At 44.1% G+C, this 24,385-nt stretch overlaps 1 protein-coding gene across 3 annotated transcripts in view; it reads left to right on the top strand.

Moving 5' to 3' along the window:
• TDRD9 (tudor domain containing 9) overlaps positions 1–24,385 on the top strand; it is a 391,054-nt gene that overhangs the window by 199,942 nt on the left and 166,727 nt on the right. For all 3 annotated transcript variants that reach the window (XR_013270091.1, XM_077467571.1, XM_077467570.1), the window contains exons 12-14: positions 5,622–5,679; positions 15,646–15,750; positions 16,356–16,453. Coding sequence is in view for 2 of the 3 variants with exons in the window: in XM_077467571.1 (XP_077323697.1) it covers positions 5,622–5,679; positions 15,646–15,750; positions 16,356–16,453 (261 nt within the window). In the remaining variant the exon portion in view is untranslated. The remainder of the gene's footprint in view (positions 1–5,621; positions 5,680–15,645; positions 15,751–16,355; positions 16,454–24,385) is intronic.

Here is a 24,385-nt window from a genome sequence, read left to right as displayed (position 1 = left end):
CTTGGTGCCTTTTGGCAAACTCCAGGCGGGGCTGTCATATGTTTTTTTTTTTTTTCCCCCCTGAGTGGCTTCTGTATGGCCACTGTACCATACATGCCTGATTGGTGGAGTTATGCAGAGATGGTGGTTATTCTGGAAGGTTCTCCTTAATCCACAGAGAAACACTGGAGCTCTGTCAGAGTGACCATCGTCTTTTTGGTCACTTTTCTCTCCGGATCGCTCAATTTGGGTGGCTGGCCCGCTCTAGGAAGAGTCTTGGTTCTGAACTTCTTCCATTTGTGAATGATCCTTTCCCCACATTTGTGCCTTGATACAATCCTGTCTCGGACATCTGCAGATAAATTCCTTGGACCTCATGCCTTGGTTTGTGCTCTGACATGCACTATTTTCCGTGGGACCTTCTATAGATAGGTGTATGCCAAATCATGTCCAATCAAGTGAATTTACCACAGGTATAAATTTGCAAAGATTTCATACAAACTTCTTTCACATTGTCATTATGGGGTGGTATTTGTAGAATATTGAGGAAAATGTAATCCATTTTGGAAAAGGGCTGGAACATAATGTGGAAATAGTGAAGTGCTGTGAATACTTTCTGGATGCACTGTATCTGAGGATGATAAATGTCTTTTTCTCCAGTTCTGCTGGAACTGAAAAGTCTAATCATTTTTTTCTGCTAGTCCTTTTTTTGATTTTTCTATAATGTTAAATCCATAAATCTTTATCAGCAGGTCAGGCCCCGTCATTGTGGTTTTGTCCCAAGCTCTGCTCTCTGAGGTCTCCATGTACACTGTGTTTGTTTTTATTTATTTATTTATTTTTTATTCATGTGCCCTCAACTCTTCATACACCTTTTCTACAGATGTTGTAGCCTCGGTACAGCTCAGTCTCAACAATATTTCTGGCTAGAATTGAGGTCCAAAGTGTTTCACAATTCTTTCTATGCAAAGAATTCTCTCTGCTCTTCTGAAGCCACAGCCTTCAAAAGAAAGGAAGAGAAAAACTGGGCACTTTATCAGTTGAACTTATGTATAAACATTGTAACAATTTGTCAATGGAATAGACACAAGTTTTTCTGACATTTGTTGGTTTCAAGTTAAAATCTTTTTTTTTTTGCTATGAAATTACTTAGAACCCCCAAACATTATATATATTTTTTAGTAGAAACCCTAGAGAATAAAATGGTGATTGTTGCAATATTTTATGTCACACTGTATTTGTGCAGCGTTCTTTCAAATGCAATTTTTTTTTTAAATGCATTAAAAAAACAAAAAACTCTAACCAGTAAAGTTAGCCTATTTTTAATTTTTTTTGTATAATGTGAAAGATTTTGTCATGAGAATCCTGATCTTTTTTTTCTAATCAAAAATCAGTGATTCTCCTTTTAGCCAGAATCGTGCAACTCTACGCTGCGCCTATCTGATATTGTGCCTACAGTCAACACTGCTGTTTCACCCTTTTATCACCAAGGATGAATGGTACTTGGCCCTAGCCGGGTTAGAACACAGGATTGGTGGCAATATTGCCTCCAATCCCATAGGGTGGCAAGAAGCATGACCGACCTCCCTACCCGGAGCCTCTTAGTTAGGAGCTGGAATGGGTTGAGGATGGGGAAGAGCTTAAAGCTCAGGAATCTGAAGAGTCTGGCGGATGAGTCTGCTTCTGATCAATCTGGACAAGAAGATATCCAGTTGATGTCTGCCTTTCAGTCGCAGAGGCTTTTGATCCAGACTTTTACCGAGATGGTTTGTTCTGCCTCTTGCAAAGGTTACTGAGCCCCCCAGGTCCTCTTTGGGGTCCCTGAGGCCTCTTCAGGCCACACAGGCTTTCCCCTTACACCCTCTGTTGTAACAGTCTGTGTATGCTGATTGGGAACATCCTGACAGGATTTTTGTTCCTTCTAAGAGGTTTTCCCTTTTATAGCCCATGCACGACAGGGTTAAGAAGTGGAGCATGCCAGTCATAGATGCAGTAGTCTCTTCCTTAAACAAGAACTTAACTTGTCCAGTATATAGCGCACAGGACTTGAGTCATTAAAGGCTTCCTTTTCTTTGGCCAGTTCAGCTATTCAGCCAGCTGTTGCAGCAATTGGTATCTGCCAGCCCATAAAGGATCAGGTCAGACGATTAACGGGCCTAAACAGTGTAGTGTGTTTTGAAACACACTACAAAGAGGAGGATGATCTGGCTGAAAATGAGACAGATATTCCTCCAGCACTGTGTTTTGCTGTTAAGACCTTAATGGATTCAATACAGCAGGTTTCTTGTTGGGCTCTCTTGTCTGTACATGTGCGCAGACTTTTGTGGCTTTAAAACTGGTCAGCCGAGCTTCATTGTAAAAAGTTATTGCCAGGTTTTCCCTTTCATGGAGAATGTTTGTTTATTTAGTGATCATTTAGACAAATATATCCAAAAGATATCTGGAGCTAAGAGTTCTCTACTTCCTGTGAATATAAGCACCAGGCATCCCTTGTTTAAAACCTCAGGGACCGCTTCCTCAAGTGTCTCAGCGCCAAGGCAGTTCTGCCGCCAACAGGACGCTAGAGTCAGGGGCATGGCCAGGGCCAGAAAAAGCCCTGAGTTCAAAACTGTTCTAAACCCAGCACCAAGCCCTCCCTTTGAGGGCACTCCCCCACTCTATCGGGTGGGAGAAAGGCTGTTGCACTTTGCGGACATTTGGAGTGTTGTGCCTATGAGGATAATTTTCCTGCACAGTATTTGAGTATTTTTTAAACAATATTTTTAACATACAGGGTGAATCAAGTCTGACCACAGTCTAAAAATATGAAATTTATTCACCAGACATGTAATCATACAAAATAGTAATCGTGCTACATAAAATCTTAGATATCAATTGAAACACATGCTAAATGGGAGTGTAGTACTTTTGAAAGGATACAGCAATGATAAACTATACTGCAGGTAAGTAAGTGGGGTTAACAAGGTGAAATAAAATTGGACATTTATGTCAATAAAATGGAGACATGAAAAATATTGCAAATTTGTATCTTTAGAGAAAAATCTACAAAGCTGTTACTGATTCAAGAGAATAATTTATCAACTGTATAATACTCAATTATTCAATATCTAAAAGAACGCAAATGAATATATTGTAAAAAATCAACTCAACTTAATTACATGTTCCAAAAATTGCTACTGGTCTGAATTACTGGTTACCAGAGTTTTTAGAATGGCTGCCCTGGCTTTCAAAATGGCTACTCTTAAAGGGGAATTATTTCTTGTGACCTCTGTGTTTCAAAGCATAAGATGTCCAGGAATCTTCATGATTTGAAAGGTATGAGTGGAGTGTTTGTGCGTGTCCGAATGGGTAGTTGTGTGTCCTTCCATGGACTTTATCTGTCTCCTAAACACCAATGTCTGACAATAGGATCATAAAAGTTATAATAAGCTCAGCCCAAAAGGCATGACGACTTTTCCATTGGTTGGAAAAAGATCTAATGAGTAACCTTTTCTGAATTCAGGTAATATCACCTTCAACCACTTGGCATGTCTGAGGGCAGAAAAAACAGTTCTGAATGATCTGTTAAATGTGTTCTATTTTCATGATGTATATCTGTATATTCAGGTACCCTGGTAACCAGTACAATATACCTCTGTCTGATTTTGCTTAATCATTATCTCATAAAATGATTATATAGATAAACTTATAATTCTTGTATATCCTATGAATACTTATCTTGTAACAACACATGCTATATGTATATTTTTATGCAGATGTAGTCACGATTTATGTCTTTCATAACAATGATTGGTGTCTTAAAACAATTCTTGTAATTTGTACAGCAAAATATTATATTTTTACCTTATGACAGAATAATCATTGGGTCAGTAGACACTAAAGTCACAATTGTATCTATGACCTGGAATATAATATATAATTTGAGTGACTTATAATCTTATGTATTTAAAAAAACAAAAACAAATTAAAATCACTGAGTAGACAGAATTCTGTCTCTCAAAAATGTTGTAAATTAACTTTGTACAGACTCAATGAATATTTACATTTTAGCTGTATAAACAATTCCTAGAGCGTAAACATTGGTTCCTTTAGATATCTGCATAGATGGTATGATTTTCAATAAACGATTGCTCTAAACGTATAACCAAAATGTTGCTTTTTTGCGATCCTCTTTGTCATAGATTTTGCGAGGTTTGGATCCTTGTGTCAAGCTTTGTGCAATGAGAAACACGAAAGACGCCCTTCCAGATATTTATTTCTTACATGCTCTCCCCTTGATTTCAGAATGATGAACCACTAATATACAACTAATCTAGAGCAACTGAAGCACGCCTTCTCTCCTCTTCCCCATATGCTCCTATTAACCGCTTGCCGACCACTTCACGCCGATATATGTCGGCAGCAGGGCTCTTACAGGCAAACTAACGTACGTGTACGTGCCCCTTTAAGAGGCAGCAGGTAAGTTCCGCGAGTTGGGTCGCAGGTCTCGCGGACTCTTATCTCCGTGGGGATACCCACGATCACCTCACGGATGAGAACTGGGAGAGATTAATGTAAACAAGCATCTCCCCATTCTGCCTAGTGACAGTGTCACTGAACTCTGCTCCCTGTGATCGGGAGCAGAAATCAGTGACATATCGCACAAAGCCACGCCCCCCTCCCCAGTTAGAAACACTCCCCAGGGCACACTCAACCCATATCCTGCTCCCTAGTGGTTAACCCCTTCAGTGCCAGTGTCATTTACACAGGAATCAGTGCATTTGTATAGCACTGATTGTTGAATAAATGACAATGGTCCCAAAAATGTGTTAAAAATGTCCGATGTTTCTGCCATAATGTCGCAGTCATGATAAAAATCTCTGATCGCCGCCATTAATAGTAAAGTAAATGAATAAAAATGCCATAAAACGAACCCCTATTGTGTAAACGCTATAACTATTGCGCAAACCAATCAATAAACGCTTATTGCAATTTTTTTTATTTTTTTACCAAAAATATATAGAAGAAAATGTATCGGCCTAAACTGAGGGAAAATAAAGATTTATATCTTTTTGGGGGATATTTTTTATAGCAAAATGTAAAAAAAAAAACTTTTTTTTCTTCATAATTGTCGCTTTTTGTGTATAGCGCAAAAAAAAAAAAAACCCCACAGGGGTGATCAAATACCACTAAAATAAATCTTTATTTTGTGGGGAAAAAAGCACGTCAATTTTGTTTGGAAGCCACGACGTACAACTGAGCAAATGTCAGTTAATGTGACGCAGTGCCAAATTCGCAAAACGTGCTCTCGTCAGGAACGGGGTAAATTTTTCCCGGGCTTAAGTGGTTAAAACATTGAGGCAGCCAATCATATAAATAGGCCAATTAAATTGAATTAGAGCTTTGGTTGTTTTGAGTGGCTAGGCATTAGAGTATACAGGGTAATAACGGTTTGCATGGTATTAGAGTGTAGTAATCGTAGTGAAATGTGATGTAGGCGTCTTGCCTGCTTTTAACTTCATTTGTTTTTTTTAACGGTCTGTTTTTTGTTTCCCTCATTTTGAGTTTTTGTTAAGCATGTTAAATCCACAACTGTCATTGTGCATTCAAAAATATATTAAAAGGGGCTCTTATCTGATTTCTGCTTTTGTTTGTGTTAACAGATCATTTTGTCAACGAACATTGCTGAGAGCTCTATCACTGTACCGGATGTGAGATATGGTAAATCATTCAACTGGGATGAAAGTAAAGCCTTTTACATATTTTTCTTGTACTGTGGAGATCTATTCTCAAACATTCCCACTGCAGTTTCTTTGTCTTTAAAGCGGAGGTCCACCCTAAAGTGCACCTTCCGCTCATCGGAACCCTCCCCCCCTCCGGCGCCACAATTGGCACCTTTCAGGGGGGAGGGGGTGCAGATACCTGTACAGTACAGGTATCTGCACCCACTTCCGGGATAGCTCTCTGCGGCAAGGGGCGTAGATTACACCCCTTTCCGCAAGTGCCCGCCCCTTTCCGCAAGTGCCCCGCTGCCTGCTGGGAAACACACAGATCCTAGAGGCAGCGGGGACCGTCCTTATTGCGCAGCGCGACTCACGCATGCGCAGTAGGGAACCGGGAAATGAAGCCGAAAGGCTCCATTTGCTGATTCCCATACCCAAGATGGCGGCGGCAGCACCCGAGAGACGATCTAGAGATTGGCTTCGGGTGCCGACATCGCGGGCGCGCTGGACAGGTAAGTGTCACTATTTTAAAAGTCAGCAGCTGCAGTATTTGTAGCTGCTGGCTTTTAAAAAAAAAAAAAATGCGGAGTCTCGGCAGACTCCCGCTTTAACATATAAAAAAGTGATATAACAGGTTGCCGCAGGGGCGGACTGACAACTCATGGGGTCCCTGTGGGAGCCACACAGTATACAAACACAGAATACAATCACACAGTATAAAATACATGCACACACAGTATACACAGAAATGTTTCTATTGGCTGAGAAGGTATTGGAGATGTGCGGCAGCTATAATCTCAGGATTTCTAGACCAAAAGGATGTTGCTAAAGGACATTTCAGAGTCGGATGTAAAAAAAAACTGATTTTTTTTACATACTATCCCTGGTTTTTCTGAGGCTGGCAACCCTGATGGGGCCCTCGGGCAATGCCCGAGTGGCCGAATGGTCAGTCCGCCCCTGGGTTGCCGGTACGATGAAGCTTCATTCACATTCATGTGGTTGATGCATATGAGAGGTAAATATCTCTGGTTTCTTAGGCCTCATGCCCACGGACGTTTTTACAGTTGCTTTTAGGAGCGTTTTACACAGCTTAACGCCGCCTCTCCATATTAGCCTATGGCCTCATGCCAACCAAGGCGTTTAGGAGCTGTAAGTGGCATAGGCATTTTTAAGCTCCATAAAACCCCAGGACCAGCACATTCTGAGGCTCCAGTGCAAGAGCTGTAAAAATGCCAGATGCCGGTAAAAGGTGTTTAATGCGATTTAACATGGCTTAATGTTGTAACCTGGCTATCTCTATTCTAAAGCAATGTTTCCATATGGGGGGTTCATTGATTTGAATAGAACTCGTACCGGAAGTCTGATCAAGATGATACGACTTGTGTGCTGAGATTCTTGAAAGAGAACCACGTCAAAATGTAAACATTTTTTTTTTTTTGCGTGAGCTTGCTTCCTTCCCAAGACGATACCAGACCATTCGGCCTGGTATGGATCTTAAGGGGAACCCCCCCACACCAACAAAAAATAGCGTGGGGGTCCCCCCAAGATACATACCTTCTGTAGCCAGGAAAGGTCAGGAAGGGTGGGGGACGAGCTTCCCCTCCTGTACCATACCAGGCCACTTGCCCTCAACATGGGTGCTTCGGGGCAGGGGGTCCTTGTGTCCCCCACCCCAAAGCACCATGTCCCTATGTTGATGAGGACAGGGTCCTTTCCCCATCCACCCTTGCCTGGTGGTTGTTGGGGACTTGTCAGAATCTGGAAGCCCCCTTTAACAAGTCAACATGTGGGTCCCCAGATCCCGGCCCCCTACTCTAGGTGAATGGTATACCCATTCAGCAAAAAAAGTGTTTGAAATAGCTCACTACACAGATTTATAAATTATTTTATTAAGGCAACCCGGTCCTTCTCCCCTCTGCACTGTCCTCTCTCTATCTTCTCGCTCTTTTGCTGGGTCTTCTCGCTTTGTTCTTAAGATGTTGACTCAGCGTCATCTCCTGGTGTAATGCTAGGTCTGCCGTGTGCAATGACTTATAGTGGCATGCGACGGGGCCACCCAATCTAAGTTGAAGGCCACGCCCCTTGTGACATCACCACCCCATTGTGCTTGGGTAGTGATGTCGAGGGGCGTGGCCTACAAACTTGCATCATCGGGTGGCCCCGTAATATGCCATTGCACACGGCAGACCCAGTATTACATTGAGAGATTGCGTTGAGTGAACATGAGAGGGAGAAGATCCTGAAAAAGAGCCAGAAGATAGTGGAGAGGGAGAAGGCGTTGCCAGAATAAGAAGAAGAGCCAGAGCTACCTTAAAATACTTGAAATACTTTAAAAACCCGTGCAGTGTGTTTATTTTTGACATTTTTTTTTTAAGTGAATGGATAGGGGTACGAAGTACCCCATACTCATTCACCTAGGGTGGGGGGGGCCCCTTTGTTAAAGCCCCCATGCACAGACCCAGACAACCACCGGGCAAGGGTTGTCAGGAAGAGGCCCTTGTCTTCATCAACATGGAGACGAGGTGCTTTGGGGTGGGAGGCGTACTAACTCCCTCATGTTGACCATGTGGCCTGGTATGGTCCAGGAGGGAGGGGGTGCACCCCCTCTTTCCGGGCTGCGTGCTCGCGTAAGGGTCTAGTATGGATCTCACGCTAAATTTTGGTGGGGTTCCCCTTCAAATTCTCAGCACAGAAGTCGCACTGCAAGTTAGATCATCTTGATAATACTTCTGGTGCGACTTGTATTCAAATCAATGGGCTCCCATAGGGAACCACTGATTTTGAATAGACAAACACGGCTGAAAGCGAACGCTTCTAAATGCGCATTGACGCCAATTCCAAATGTTTTCATGTTTTTAATGCTGCCTTTTTCCTGGTGTTGGTTCTAGCATTACAGCTAGTTTTTTTTAAGGCATGAGGCCTTAAAATTATGCCTCCATTCACAGCCAAATGTTTTTCAGAGTTGGCTTACAACTCTTGTTAGTTACTTGAAGTAACTTGAGCGCATTTTCTGACTACAACACTGTTGTAGTATTTGGATTATTTGAGCAGCTCCCACTTTTGGAAAATTCCATATATTCTTGCTGTGGTACATGTGTGAAGTGAGCAGCTTGTGAACATGGGTACCGTGCTAGTGCTGCTAGAAGGTGTTTGTCATGGTTATGCAGTGATCTTCATGTGTTTGCTTACCTCCCCTCATGTGTTCAGACTAAAAGGCCAGCCACTTCTACCTGGGGGTTTTTATAAACTCTCCTCTAAGCATGGCTCCACCCCAGGCCCTATCAGGGAGCCCTATATTAACCTGTGCACTGCAGGCCATCAGTGCTGATCAACCATTGTGTATTCCTTTGTGTATTAGCTTCCTGTTACTTGCTGTGTGCTCTTCTACTGTTTTCCGTTACTGACTTTGGCGTGTCTTTGACTATCCCTGTTTGCCTGTGATCCTGACCTTTTGGCGTGTCCCCGACTATTCTTGTCTGCTTGTGGCCCCGACCTTGGCTTTGTCCCTCATCATCCCTATCCTCCTGTTGCCTACTGTGGATGTGAGCTGGGGGTCGCGACCTGGAGCCAGTTGCAGCCAAGTCCATCCTCACCACTCGAGGCTCTGGTGAACACCTGCTGGCTCTTAAACTCCGCGCCCCAGGGAATCTTACGCTCTAACCCCGGTGGGACCTGTCTCCCTTCCGCAGCAGTCAGCCGTAGGGTCCACAACCTTGCGGTGCACTCCTGATCCCTACGGTGTGCATCTGTCACCTCGCCTCAAGGTGACCTGACAGTGTTTGAACTGGTTAGTTTTGACTGTCTGGAATTTCTTCTATATCCACTTTTAGACCGGACCATTTTGCAGGCCAATGACCAGACCATTTTTTGCGATTCTGCACTGCGTCGCTTTAACTGACAATATCCCCCAAAAATATATATATAAAAAACTTTTTCCCTCAGTTTAGGCCAATACGTATTCTTCTACATATTTTTGGTAAAAAAAATATTGCAATAAGCGATTGATTGTTTTGAGCAAAATTTTTAGCGTTTACAAAATAGGGGATGGTTTTTTGGCATTTTTATTACATTTTTTTTTTACTAGTAATGGCAGCGATCAGCGTTTTTTTATTGTGATTGCGACATTATGGCGGACACATTGGAGATTTTTGACACATTTTTGGGCCCAATGTCATTTATACAGGAATCGGCAATCAGCTGCTTAGTGACAATGTGACAAATCAATAAAGATTAATTTGAGAATGCTATAAAATGTACTGGCTCTTTAAAACACAATCATATACAAGTGCAAATGTGGTGTCTGTGCAAACATAATTTTTAAAGTGTTCTAGTGCTGATCAATGAAAATGTCAAGTGTGGCCATTTCTTCAAAAGTTCCAAAGTGCAAAAATCAGCAAAAAAAATCAACATTTCAACTGAAAATTCATAAAACATTAACCACTTGAGTTCATAAAACGGGCTGGTGGAGTGAGAATTTTTAACCGGGGAAATTGGTGACTCTTCATACTTGGAGACTTATGCTGGCCATACACGGGGTCGAATTTTGAAAGAACTTTCTTTTGAAAATCAGAAAATTTGTGCGTTTTGTGATCCGATGATGCCACCATTGGTTTCGAAATTCGACCAACCAAACCTTCAATTTCACCTTATGTTCCTACAGAAAAATAATTTTCCTGTCTGGGAATCTTCTTTTCTTTCCGGGAATATTCTTTTCTTGCACATGTGCATTTCGATTACATTTCTCACAGAATTCTTCCATTATTGATTAGAAAATCGTTAGTTGTTCCAACATGTCCGATTTATTAAAATTCGATGGCCGTACGAAAATCAGCCATTACGGCAGCCCACTAATGGTGTGAAATTCGTACGAAAATTCTTAGATAAGATTTTCGAAAGAAAGCTCTTTGGAAATTCGACCCGTGTATTACGTGCATTACGGTTTGGAGTTTCTGGTCTGTGGAATACAAGGCTTCCCAGAGCATCCTTCTTTTCTTTTTTTTTTTTTTTTTTTGTTGTATGCAGTGCTTTTCTTTTTTTTTTTTTTTTTAATAGCCCTGGTTCACATTGATGCTTCTTTGAAATCGCGCTACTTCACTTGAAGTAACACAATTTCAAAGTAGCAAGGCCAGCGCGTTTTCAAGTGCTACTTGATAGACATCTGTGTGGCTTCATGCACTGATGTCTATTGAAGTTGCACCTGAAATCTGCAAAAGTAGTGCAGGAACAACTTTTGCAAATCAGTGTGGCGCAGCAAAATCGGTGTTGCTCCGGTTGGAACAATGCCATTGTCTCCAATAGGCTGCGACTTGCAATGAGATTCAATCTCTCAAATCGCATGACAAATTGCTCCAATGTGAACCTAGGCTTAATAAACTTTTATTAATGGATTTCCACAATGGGGTCCCCTTTTTTTCAAATTTTTTTTTTTAAATCTATCTGTGAGTGGATGCCAAGGAGGGGATCACAGGATAAAGAGTTGACTCCATTGTGAGGGCTTTTACCCCGGCAAGGGTTACATCCATTTGGAGAGTGCGGACTTTGGGGGGGGGGGGGGTGGGGGGTGAGTGGGTGTATGTGTGAAGAGTCACCAATTTCACAAATAAATTCTTTCACTGCACCAGCACATTTTGTAAAGTTAACCATTTCAATTCCTGGGCATACCCCGCCTCCCCCTCCCCCTCTTCATGCCCAGGCCAGTTTTCAGCTTTCAGCGCTGTAACATTTTGAATTGAATTGTGTTGTGTGGTCATACAACAGTGTACCCATATGATATTTTGATTTTTTTCCCCCACAAATAGTGCTTTCTTTTGATGGTATTTGATCACCTCTGCTTTTGAAAAAAAAAAATATATATTTTTTTTTTTACTTTATGCTATAATATCCTAATTTAAAAAAAGAAATAAAACATTCTTACTCAGTTTAGGCCGATATGTATTCTTCTACATATTTGTAGTTAAAAAAAATTGCAGTAAGCGTATATTGATTAGTTTGCTCTAAAGTTATAGCGCCTATAAAATATGGGATATATTTATGGCATTTGATTATTTTTTTTTTTTTTTAAACTAGTAATGCGATTTTTTTCAGGACTGTGATATTTCGGCGGAGAGATCGAACACTTCTGACACTGTTTTGTGACCATTGACAATTATACAGTGATCAATGCTATCAATATGCATTGATTACGTTTATAAATGTCACCGGCAGGGAAGGGGTTTTATCACTAGGGGGCGATCAAGGGGTTGAATGTGTTACCTAGGGAGTAATTCTAACTGAGGGGAGGTGACTGATAAGTGTTCCTGTAGTACAAGGAAAACACGATCGTTCTCCTCTCCACTGACAGGATGTTTATCTGGTGTTTTTACACACACACATCCACGTCCCTGCTCTGTGACAAGCAATCGCAGGTGCCCTGGCTGACATTGTGTCCACTAGGCATGCACATCGGCTCCCGAGTGACACGGCAGGCAGATGCGTGCCTCATAGGCGGCCGGAAAGCTGAGGATGTCATATGACAGCCACCTGGGATGGCAGAGCCACCTTGTGTCTGTCATATGACACATTTTCACTTGTATATGATAATGATATAAAGAGACTGTACACGTTTATAAAATTTTCTAATTAATCTTTTTTGAATTTTGTCACCTTGTTATCACTTAGCAGCGCCAATTCACCAATTTACCTTTATCTCTCACACCTGTGAGTACAGCTGGGGTGAGCTGCAGCTAATTTAATTTCCTGACCTGCAACACTTGATTTCTTTTTATTTCTAATTGGTATTAATACCTTTTAGGGCTGCAACGATTAATTGATATTATCGATAAAAATCGATAATGAAAATCGTTGTCAACGATTTCCATTATCGATTAGTTGGTCCGCACCTTCCGCCTGTCTGTTAGTTGAAAAAAAATGGAAATCCTCTCCTCCTATGTCATCTGTCCTCGGCGGCGCTCTCTGTGACCAGGCACGCACTCGCCGCTGCACGTCCGCGGCGCGCCTCTCCTCCTCGCTGATGTCACGTGACATTCACACAGATCTCAGCCCCGCCCGCTGCTGCCTCGAGGGAACAGAGAGGGAGAGAATCTGTGAGGAGAACACAGCCGAGCTGCACACAGAGTGTGAAAAAAGGTAGCAGCTATCGGCTAAAAGTTGTACCCAGCGCGCACACACTGGGACACCAATGATGGGGCACTATTCCCCCCCCCCCCCCCCGGCTGAACCACCAATGTGGCTCTATTATCCCCCCCCCCCCCAGAAACACCAATGTGGGAGGAATAGTGCCCCATCATTGGTGTCAGTGGGGGGGATAGTGCCCCATCATTGGTGTCAGTGGGGGGGGGGGTAGTGCCCCATCATTGGTGTTAGTGGGTAGGGGGAATAGTGCCCCATCATTGGTGTCAGTGGGGGGAATAGTACCCCGTCATTGGTGTCAGTGGGGGGGGGGGGATAGTGCCCCGTCATTGGTGTCAGTGGGGGGGAATAGCGCCCCGTCATTGGTGTCAGTGGGGGGGGGGAATAGCGCCCCGTAATTGGTGTCAGTGGGGGGGAATAGCGCCCAGTAATTGGTGTCAGTGGGGGGGAATAGCGCCCCGTCATTGGTGTCAGTGGGATGAATAGTGCCCCGTCATTGGTGTCAGTGGGGGGGAATAGTGCCCGTCATTGGTGTCAGTGGGGGGGAATAGTGCCCGTCATTGGTGTCAGTGGGGGGGAATAGTGCCCGTCATTGGTGTCAGTGGGGGGGAATAGTGCCCCGTCATTGGTGTCAGTGGGGGGGAATAGTGCCCCGTCATTGGTGTCAGTGGGAGGAATAGCGCCCCGTCATTGGTGTCAGTGGGAGGAATAGCGCCCCGTCATTGGTGTCAGTGGGAGGAATAGTGCCCCGTCATTGGTGTCAGTGGGAGGAATAGTGCCCCGTCATTGGTGTCAGTGGGAGGAATAGCGCCCCGTCATTGGTGTCAGTGGGAGGAATAGCGCCCCGTCATTGGTGTCAGTGGGAGGAATAGCGCCCCGTCATTGGTGTCAGTGGGAGGAATAGCGCCCCGTCATTGGTGTCAGTGGGAGGAATAGCGCCCCGTCATTGGTGTCCGTGGTAGGAATATAGCGCCCCATCCATGGTGTCCATGGTAGGAATAGCACCCCGTCATTGGTGTCAGTGGGAGGAATAGTGCCCCGTCATTGGTGTCCGTGGTAGGAATATAGCGCCCCATCCATGGTGTCCATGGTAGGAATAGCGCCCCGTCATTGGTGTCCATGGTAGGAATAGCGCCCCGTCATTGGTGTCAGTGGGAGGAATAGTGCCCCGTCATTGGTGTCAGTGGGAGGAATAGTGCCCCGTCATTGGTGTCAGTGGGGGGGGGGAATAGCACCCCGTCATTGGTGTCAGTGGGGGCGAATAGCGCCCCGTCATTGGTGTCAGTGGGGGAATAGCGCCCCGTCATTGGTGTCAGTGTGGGGGAATAGCGCCCCGTCATTGGTGTCAGTGGGGGGGAATAGCGCCCCGTCATTGGTGTCAGTGGGGGCGAATAGTGCCCCGTCATTGGTGTCAGTGGGAGGAATAGTGCCCCGTCATTGGTGTCAGTGGGAGGACTAGCGCCCTGTCATTGGTGTCCGTGGTAGGAATATAGCGCCCCATCAATGCTGTCCATGGTAGGAATAGCACCCCGTCATTGGTGTCAGTGGGAGGAATAGTGCCCCATCATTGGTGTTCCAGTTTTTTCATTATTACTTTTAAATAAACGGAAAAATTGAACATTACTTTTTTTTTTGAGATTTTATCCGATTAATCGAAAAAATAATCGGCCGATTAATCGATTATGAAAATAATCGTTAGTTGCAGCCCTAATACTTTTCAATGTTTTCTTTTCCTTGGCAAATAAACACTGCAGATTTCTTTAACTTCTGATACTGCTGGGAGTGTCGGAACCTTTTTGTAGCAGACAGCCTGCTGAGGGTGTCACTGTAAGAATATAGTGTCCCAGCAGGGGGTTTCCATTATCTGCCTCATTTATGTGGATGGAAGAATTTTTTTTTTTCATTAATTTAGCTGTCTGGCTGAATGAAAAAAAAATAAAAAATCTGTCCATGACCAGCTTTTCAGTGACAACGGTGAGTTAGATTAAGGATAATCTCTGCATGCCAGCTGTTAAGGGACTACAAATCCCATGAGGTTCTGCATGGTGAAAGCACCACAGGTTTTGTCACAGCTGGAGTGCCAGGGTTTCCTTTCAATCTCAACACAGGCAGAGAACTGCTGATGTACCGCTGTCAGTTGTAGTGTGGTAGATGCTATTATTCAGACTCCTGGTGACATCAGCGCGAGGAGATGGGAGGTATTGAGCAGTGCGGGCTATCTGATGCAAAAAATAAAATGACTCCTAAAATTTAGCATGTTAAGAAAACCTACATTTTTTTATTTTTTTTTAAAGCGGTAGCAAACCCACTGAAGGTTATTTATTTTTGACCTGCAAAAAAGGAACCGCATACTAGCTCATTATGATATACTTACCATAGAACGAGGCCCCAACATCTGGCCCGATCCACGCTGAGGGAACAGGTCCGCTCTGTCTCCTGGGTTTCGCAGCTCTGGTTCTGTGAGTGGCCGGAGCCGCGATATCGTCACTCCCGTGCATGTGCGCAGGAAATTTCTTTCCGGCAGGGTCCGGCGTCTGCCGGACTTTCAGCTGAGAATCACCTGTGCGCGTGCGCCGCAGCGGCGCATTGCGAGGAGAATATCTCCTAAACCATACAGGTTTACGAGAGTTTTTTTTTTTTACCTACACGTAAGCCTTATTATAGACCTTATTATAGGCTTTCCTGTAGGTAAAAGTTATAAAAATGACTATACAACCACTTTAAATAGATATGCCTGAGAAGTGGTAATGTTTTTACACCTTTGCCAAAACCAAGGGTTGTTGTTGTGTTTTAATCTATCCCAATTTCTAATTTTCACTATCTGTTTATTTTACAGTGATTGATTTTTGTTTGACTAAAATGCTAATGTGTGATGAAGAGACAAACTACCAGAGCCTGAGACTGAGCTGGGCGTCCAAAACAAACTGTGATCAGAGAAAAGGTGCTTTGGGGAAAAAAACACAGGAAATGGAACTAGGACTTGCACTGAATGTGCAATAACAGTTGTTGGAAGTATTCTTTTATTTTGGTCACACTACATTATATATGCTTTGATTAGCAAAATGTTGGAGCATCATACATTTTGAGTGGCACTACCATGTACCAAACAATTTGGCAACAGTCTGTTGAGGTGAATTGACCACATTGAAATGAATAGGCTTTCTCAGCACCATGCATTTTAACACTGCATTGAAAAGCATGGATGGGAAATGGCCTTTTAGTTTGTATTAAAGCAAGAGGAAGCAGCAAACTCGGATGATGGTTTGTCATAGTCCAGTGACCAGACACAATCCTGCAAATTGCCAAAATTAATCTTCATGGTGGTCTACTTTCCATGCAATGTGGAAGGTGTATGTCAATCCCCAGATGGGCCGAAAAGTTTTTTCCAGTGCTTTCACATATTTTAACTTTATGCTAGCTTGAGTTCCCCTTTTCACAAGAAAATATAAAAAGTATTTAAATCTTTCATCCTAATATATATTTTTTTAATATTGTGTTGTGATTATACTGTGTATATTTTATAATGATGTCTTAAATCTTTCAAAGGTCGAGCAGGACGTGTTTCTAAAGGTTATTGCTACAGGCTTGTGCTGAAGGACTTCTGGAATAATTTCATACCCGAGAACGTTGTTCCAGAGATTTTGGTATGATTATCTTGTTTCATTGTAGCATGCAGAAAATTGTACCGTTTGCCATAAAAAAAAAATAAAAAATACTTGACTAGCTAAAGAGATGATACAAAGAAAATATGGTTATTTTCTTAGACAGAATGTCAAATTTTCACTTTTTTTTGTAATTAGTTTTTAACTAAAAAATAGTCACTTCTGAAACAAATATATGTACAATGACAAGATTTGTAATCCAACAGAAACCACTCATTGTTGTGTGTACAAAGGTTATCCGCTTCACGCAAATTGCAGCAGCTGTATGTCAATAGTTTGACTCTGAGGCCCCATTCATACCTGAATGTTTTGCAGCTTGAAGCCTGAAGCTACAAAACGCTAGAGGGGAAAAAATCTCTTATTCTCTATGAAGATGGTTCACATCTCCACTCCATGTCGTCTGAAGCCAAACGCCTGAAGCTCAAAAAAGGTCTGGTCCCTTTTTTTGTCGCTCAAATTGGGCAGATTTGGGCGTTTTTCTTCTTTTTACATGATCCTTTGCCCTGCACGAAATCGCGGTAAAAAAGCTGCAAAATCGCTGTAAAAACGCTGCAAAATCACGGTAAAATCGTGCGCTTTTCTGCCTGAAAACGCTACATTCAGGTGTGAATGGGACCAAATACTGTTATGGCAGCAGCTAGCCGGTATTTTAAGGAACGACGTTAGTTTCTCACAAAAAAGTTGTATCTGTGGAAGATTCACCACAAGATCACTTTTATTGGTGGCGGGAGAGTCCCCCTCCCGCTGTGCTCCAGTCTACGCTGCTTACCGGAGCCGCCGGTAGTGGCGGAAACTACTCACTACCTGAATGCTTAAACATCATCAATGGAGATATAGTGCCAAAGTTTGTCGCTGTTCCATGAATAGGTGTGATATGTTGGGTATCAATTTACTTGGTGTAACATTGTTTCACAATATAGAAAAAAATTGTGCTAATTTTACTGTTTTTAGATTTTTTTTTTAACTAAGTATATCTTTTCCCAGAAAATTGCACTTGTAAGACAGCCGCGCAATTACGGTGTAACAAAGTATTATTATGACCGCCATTTTGTTCTCTAGGGCAGGGGTAGGCCACCTCGGCCCCTCCAGCTGTCCCATGTGACATTACAAGACCCTCACTATCACAGGCATGTTAAGTGTGCTCCCTAGATGTGTGTCTAACTGTGGAGGGATGTGACTGATTGGGGGAGGAGACATATCTTTCCTACTTAGTAGGAAGATGGGATCTGTCTCTACTCCCCTGACAGAACCCGGATTTGCGGGGGGTCCGGCGAACACTGCACCTACCGGGCAAGTGCATCAGCTTTGGGGACATGCTGTGTATGCGCGCTTGCTGTAGTATCTTTAACCAGTTCCCGACTGGAGCATGACAATGTACGTCGGCAGAATGGCACGGGCAGGCATATTGGCGTACAGGTACGTCCATTTCTTTATGCCGCCCTGCCATCGCGTGCACGCTCGTGTGCCGGTCAGGACACCCGTGATACCCACGATCGTCGAACGGGGAGATGCTGTTGTAAACAGCATCTTCCTGTTCTGCCTAGCAACAAGTGACACTGATCTCTGTTCTGTTCCAAAGCCCAGCCCCCCACAGTTAGTTACACTCCCCTAGGAACACTTAACCCCTACACTGCCACCTCCTGGTTAACCCCTTCACTGCCAGTGTCATTTACACAGGAATCAGTGCATTTGTATAGCACTGATTGCTGTATAAATGACAATGGTCCAAAAAATGTGTCCAAAATGTCCGATGTGTCCGCCATAATGTCGCAGTCACAATAAAAAATCGCTGCTCGCCGCCATTACTAATAAAAAAAAAATGTAATAAAAATGCCATAAAACTATCCCCATTTTGTAAACGCTATAACTTTTGCGCACACCAATTGCTTATTGCGATTTTTTGGTATTTTTTTCCCCCAAAAAATATGTAGAGGAATACGTATCGGCTAAAACCGAGGGAGAAATGTTTTTTTTAGATATTTTTGGGGGATATTATAACAAAAAGTAAAAAATATTGCTTTTTTATTTCAAAATTGATGCTCTATTTTTGTTTCTAGCGAAAAATAAAAATAAAAACTGCAGTGGTGATCAAATACCACCAAAAGAAAGCTCTATTTGTGAGCAAAAAAGGACGTCAATTTTGTTTGGGAGCCACGTCGCACGACAGCGCAATTGTTAGTTAAATCGACGCAGTGCCGAATCACAAAAAGTGGTCTGGTCTTAAGCCAGCAAAATGGTCCGGTCTGAAAGTGGTTAAGAGCAGGCCTTTAGCTATGGCAATTTGCGCAGCAATGCTAACCTTCTGGAGTATAACTGCGGCGGTAGGTCGGCAAGCAGTTAAAGGATATCTAAAGCTTTGTTTAAAAAAAAGTCATACTTGCCTCCTGTGTGCAGTTGGTTTTGCACGGAGTGGCCCCAATCCTCCTCTTCTGGGGTCCCTCAGCTGTGCTCCTGGCTGCTCCTCTTGAGTCCCCCGTTGGAGAGTTGCTCTCCCTCGGGGGCACTCGTGTGGGCACGCTCCCAAGTCCTGCTGCATCTATTTATACAGACAGCGGGACTCGGCCCCACCCCCGGCTCCCGCGTTATTGGATATGTTTGCAGCGGGAGCCAATGGCTGCGCTGCTATCAATCTATCCAGTCAAGACCCGGCACCGGCTTGACCTCTTTTGCTTATTCCTGTCGCTGGAAAGACCAGGTTCTGTTAAGTAAAAGGGGGGCAGCTGCATCACAGGAAGTTTTTCACCTTAATGCATATAATGCGTTAAGGTTAAAAATCTCAAGGGTTTATAACCCCTTTAACCACTTGCCGACCGCCGCACGACGATATACGTCGGCAGAATGGCACGGGCAGGCATATGGGCGTATATATAAGTCCCTGCCTGCCCGCGGGTGGGGGGCCCGATCGGGCCCCCCCCCGGTGCCTGCGGCGGTCGGCATTTCTTCGAGAGCGATCCGGGATGAGGGGGCGGCCATTCATTCATGGCCACCCCCTCGCGATCGCTCTCGACGAATGGAAATCCCCCGTGACATCACTTCCTCTCCTGTAATGTAAACACAGGAGAGGAAGTGATGTATTCTCTCCTCCGTGTCGGTATTTTCCGTTCCGACACGGAGGAGAGCGGATCGGTGAGTTGCACCAACACTCTACACACACAGTAGAACATGCCAGGCACACTCACACCCCCCCTTTACCCCCCGATCACCCCCCCAATTACCCCTGCCCCCCAGTCACAGTGACACCAATGTCATTTTTTTTTTTTTTTTTTTGCATTGGTGTCATTTGTGACTGTAATAACTGTTAGGGCAGTTAGAGTTAGCCCCCTTTAGTTCTAATGTACCCCCCTAACCCCCCCAATAAAGGTTTAACCCCGTGATCACCCCCCGTCGCCAGTGTCACTAAGGCTGGGTTCACATTGCAGCGGTTTATGAGAACGAATGTGATTCGCACCGCACTGCAGTGCAAATCACATCCGATCTCTGTGCGATTCGAGTTCAGCCATTCGCCGCACCCGCCACACCCGCCGCACCCGCCGCAAATTCGCACGGGACCCTTTTTTTGGCCCGCAGCAGAATCGGATCGCATGGGTGTTCACACCATGCGATCCGAGTTTGCAGATCGCACTGCGATATGCGAACTGATCTGGGGGTGTCAGTAACATTTCACTGACACTCCCAGCAGTTCGCATAGGGCAGTGTGAACTGCCGCCGGGAGGCATGCGATGCGGGAACCCGCCGCGGATTTGCGGCGTTTCCGCATCGCTCCAGTGTGAACCCAGCCTAATAAGCGATCATTTTTCTGATCGCCGTATTAGTGTCACAGGTGACGCTAGTTAGGCAGGTAGGTATTTAGGTTCGCCGCAGCTTTTTATAGCGCCAGGGACCCCCATATACTACCGCATAAAGCCCCCTGATTGCCCCCTAGTTAACCCTTTCACCAGTGATCACCATATAACTGTTACAGGTGACGCTGGTTGGTTAGTTATTTTTTTATAGTTTCAGGGCACCCGCCATTTATTACCTAATAAAGGTTTAACCCCCTGATCACCCGGCGGGTGTCATTTGTGACTAATAACTGTTAGGGCAGTTAGGGTTAGCCCCCTTTAGTTCTAAGGTACCCCCCTAACCCCCCCAATAAAGGTTTAACCCCGTGATCACCCCCCGTCGCCAGTGTCACTAAGGCTGGGTTCAGATTGCAGCGGTTTGAGAACGGATGTGATTCGCACCGCACTGCAGTGCAAATCACATCCGATCTCTGTGCGATTCGAGTTCAGCCATTCGCCGCACCCGCCGCACCCGCCACACCCGCTGCACCCGCCGCAAATTCGCACGGGACCCTTTTTTTGGCCCGCAGCAGAATCGGATCGCATGGGTGTTCACACCATGCGATCCGAGTTTGCAGATCGCACTGCGATATGCGAACTGATCTGGGGGTGTCAGTAACATTTCACTGACACTCCCAGCAGTTCGCATAGGGCAGTGTGAACTGCCGCCGGGAGGCATGCGATGCGGGAACCCGCCGCGCATTCGTGGCGTTCCCGCATCGCTCCAGTGTGAACCCAGCCTAATAAGCGATCGTTTTTCTGATCGCTGTATTAGTGTCACAGGTGACGCTAGTTAGGCAGGTAGGTATTTAGGTTCGCCGCAGCTTTTTATAGCGCCAGGGACCCCCATATACTACCGCATAAAGCCCCCTGATTGCCCCCTAGTTAACCCTTTCACCAGTGATCACCATATAACTGTTACAGGTGACGCTGGTTGGTTAGTTATTTTTTTATAGTTTCAGGGCACCCGCCATTTATTACCTAGTCTCACTAGTGTACCCCTAAATTTAGGGGTGTCTACTTTCCAAAATGGGGTCATTTGGGGGGGGTTTGTGCCATCTTGGCATTTTATGGCCTTCAAAACTGTAACGCCCTTAGAAAGCCTGAAGGCGGTGCTTGGTTTTCGGGGCCCCGTACGCGGCTAGGCTCCCAAAAAGTCCCACATATGTGGTATCCCCGTACTCAGGAGAAGCAGCAGAATTTATTTTGGGGTGTCATTTCACATATGCCCATGGCATGCGTGAGCAATATATCATTTAGTGACAACTTTGTGAAAAAAAAAAAAAAAAAAAAAAGTTTGTAATTTTCCCGCAACTTGTGGCAAAATATAAAATATTCCATGGACTCAACATGCCTCTCAGCAAATAGCTTGGGGTGTCTACTTTCTAAAATGGGGTCATTTGTGGGGGTTTTGTGCCATCTTGGCATTTTATGGCCTTCAAAACTGTAATAGGTAGTGAGGAGTGAAGTCAAATATTTACGCCCTTAGAAAGCCTGAAGGCGGTGCTTGGTTTTCGGGGCCCCGTACGCGGCTAGGCTCCCAAAAAGTCCCACATATGTGGTATCCCCGTACTCAGGAGAAGCAGCAGAATTTATTTTGGGGTGTCATTTCACATATGCCCATGGCATGTGTGAGCAATATATCATTTAGTGACAACTTTGTGAAAAAAAAAAAAAAAAAAAAAAAGTTTGTAATTTTCCCGCAACTTGTGGCAAAATATAAAATATTCCATGAACTCAACATGCCTCTCAGCAAATAGCTTGGGGTGTCTAATTTCTAAAATGGGGTCATTTGTGGGGGTTTTGTGCCATCTTGGCATTTTATGGCCTTCAAAACTGTAATAGGTAGTGAGAAGTGAACTCAAAAATTTACGCCCTTAGAAAGCCTGAAGGCGGTGCTTGGTTTTCGGGGCCCCGTACGCGGCTAGGCTCCCAAAAAGTCCCACATATGTGGTATCCCCGTACTCAGGAGAAGCAGCAGAATTTATTTTGGGGTGTCATTTCACATACGCCCATAGCATGTGTGAGCAATATATCATTTAGTGACAACTTTGTGTAAAAAAAAAAAAAAAATTTTTTTTTTGTCATTATTCAATCGCTTGAGGCAAAAAAATAAAATATTCAATGGGCTCAACATGCCTCTTATCAATTTCCTTAGGGGGTCTACTTTCCAAAATGGGGTCATTTGGGGGGGTTTTGTACTGCCCTGCCATTTTAGCACCTCAAGAAATGAGATAGGCAGTCGTAAACTAAAAGCTGCGTAAATTCCAGAAAACGTACCTTAGTTTGTAGATGTGACAACTTTTGCGCAAACCAATAAATATACAATTATTGACTTTTTTTTTACCAAAGACATGTGGCTGAATACATTTTGGCCTAAATGTATGACTAAAATTGAGTTTATTGGATTTTTCTAATAACAAAAAGTAGAAAATATCATTTTTTTTCAAAATTTGCGGTCTTTTTACGTTTATATCGCAAAAAATAAAAATCGCAGAGGCAATCAAATACCATCAAAAGAAAGCTCTATTTGTGGGAAGAAAAGGACGCAAATTTTGTTTGGGTACAACATTGCATGACCGCGCAATTACCAGTTAAAGCAGCGCAGTGCCAAAGTGTAAAAAGACCTCTGGGCATTTACCAGCAAAATGGTCCGGTCTGAAAGTGGTTAAGGAATTCCCTGCTTTAAAGGTGGAAGGTATTTTTCCTTAATGCAATCTGCATTATGGTTAAAAAAAAAAAAAAAAAAAAAACCCCTTTGATCAAGATCTCCCCCCTCCAGCACACCTTAATACTTGCATGAGCCTGATCTCAATCCACTGCTGCGCCCCAAGAGCAGTGGCTCTCTCTGCTTGGTCTCTCTCCTCACTGGTCATAGAAGCAGAAACAGGAGCCATTTGCTCCTCTCTGGCTCAGGCTGGAGCCCGAAGCTTTGGTTGGGGACACCAGAAGAGGAGGATCCATTGTACAGAGCAGGTAAGTATGGCATGTTTTGTCATTTAAAAAAAAGTTTATCTTAAGGTGAAAATTTTTCCACCACTTGCATCATCTTCCCTCTGGATGGGGCGTCCCAGAGGCGGTTCGGGCCGCTTTATGTAAACACATTTTGGCAAGTATAACGAAAAATTTCTGTCAAGATACTTACCGTAATTTTCCTTTCCTGATGGACTCCATGGCAGCCAACGTGTGGGTTTAGTCCCGCCTCTTTTACCCTATAGGATGATGCTCCCATAAATCTTTGCTCCCTGCCAGAGGCCGTGTTCGGTAACTATCCTACTCCAGCCATTTGGGAGGGAACTCCAGCTGCCATGGAGTCGATCAGGAAAGGAAAATTACGGTAAGTATTTTGAAAGAAATTTTCAGTTTTCCAGACACTCCATGGCAGCCAACGTGTGGGAAATAACTCGCCATACACACCCTGATGGGAAAAAATGCTGAATAAACAAAGATTTATTTGACACTGTCAACCGACAAAACTCTAACACCAGAATCAACTGAAGATAGAGCCCAGCACAATGAGTCACAAAGGTGTGGATCAACGACCAAGATGCTGCCCTGCAGATTACATCAGGAGCCACATGGCGCGAGGCCACCCACGAGGTTAAAAGACTTCTGGTTGAATGTGCCGTTACCGCCTGAGGAGGAGCCAAGCCCTTCTCTATATGCCCACTGAATTGCTTGAACTATCCATGTAGCAATTGATCTAACTGAAGCACGGAAGCTCTTGTTCTTCCCATAGAACAGAATGAACAGATAATCCAACTGACGAAATGGAGCTGTAACTTCCAGGTATTGCTTTAAGGAGCCACCAACATCGAGAGTATGAACATCTGAGGATCCAGTGGACCTGAAGGTGGGGAGTGAGATCTGATTCTCATGAAAAATCGAGGTGACCTTAGGGTTTGACCCGAACCAGGACCACACTGTCCGGGGAAAAAGGTTAAGAAAGGTTCTTTGGCTCCTAGAACCTGAATTTCCGATAACCTCTTCGCCGAGGTGACAGCCACCAAAAAGGCAGTTTTCATGGCGAGCTCTCTGATGGAAAGAGATTTATCAAGATGGGAAAAAAGTCCGAAACTAGTGGCATGTCCCA

Source organism: Lithobates pipiens, unplaced genomic scaffold (genome assembly GCF_037356315.1).
Source record: "Lithobates pipiens isolate NorthernLeopardFrog02 unplaced genomic scaffold, aLitPip1_a1.2 Scaffold_57, whole genome shotgun sequence".
Taxonomy (NCBI): Eukaryota; Metazoa; Chordata; class Amphibia; order Anura; family Ranidae; genus Lithobates; species Lithobates pipiens.
This window is presented reverse-complemented; position numbering and strand designations above follow the sequence as displayed.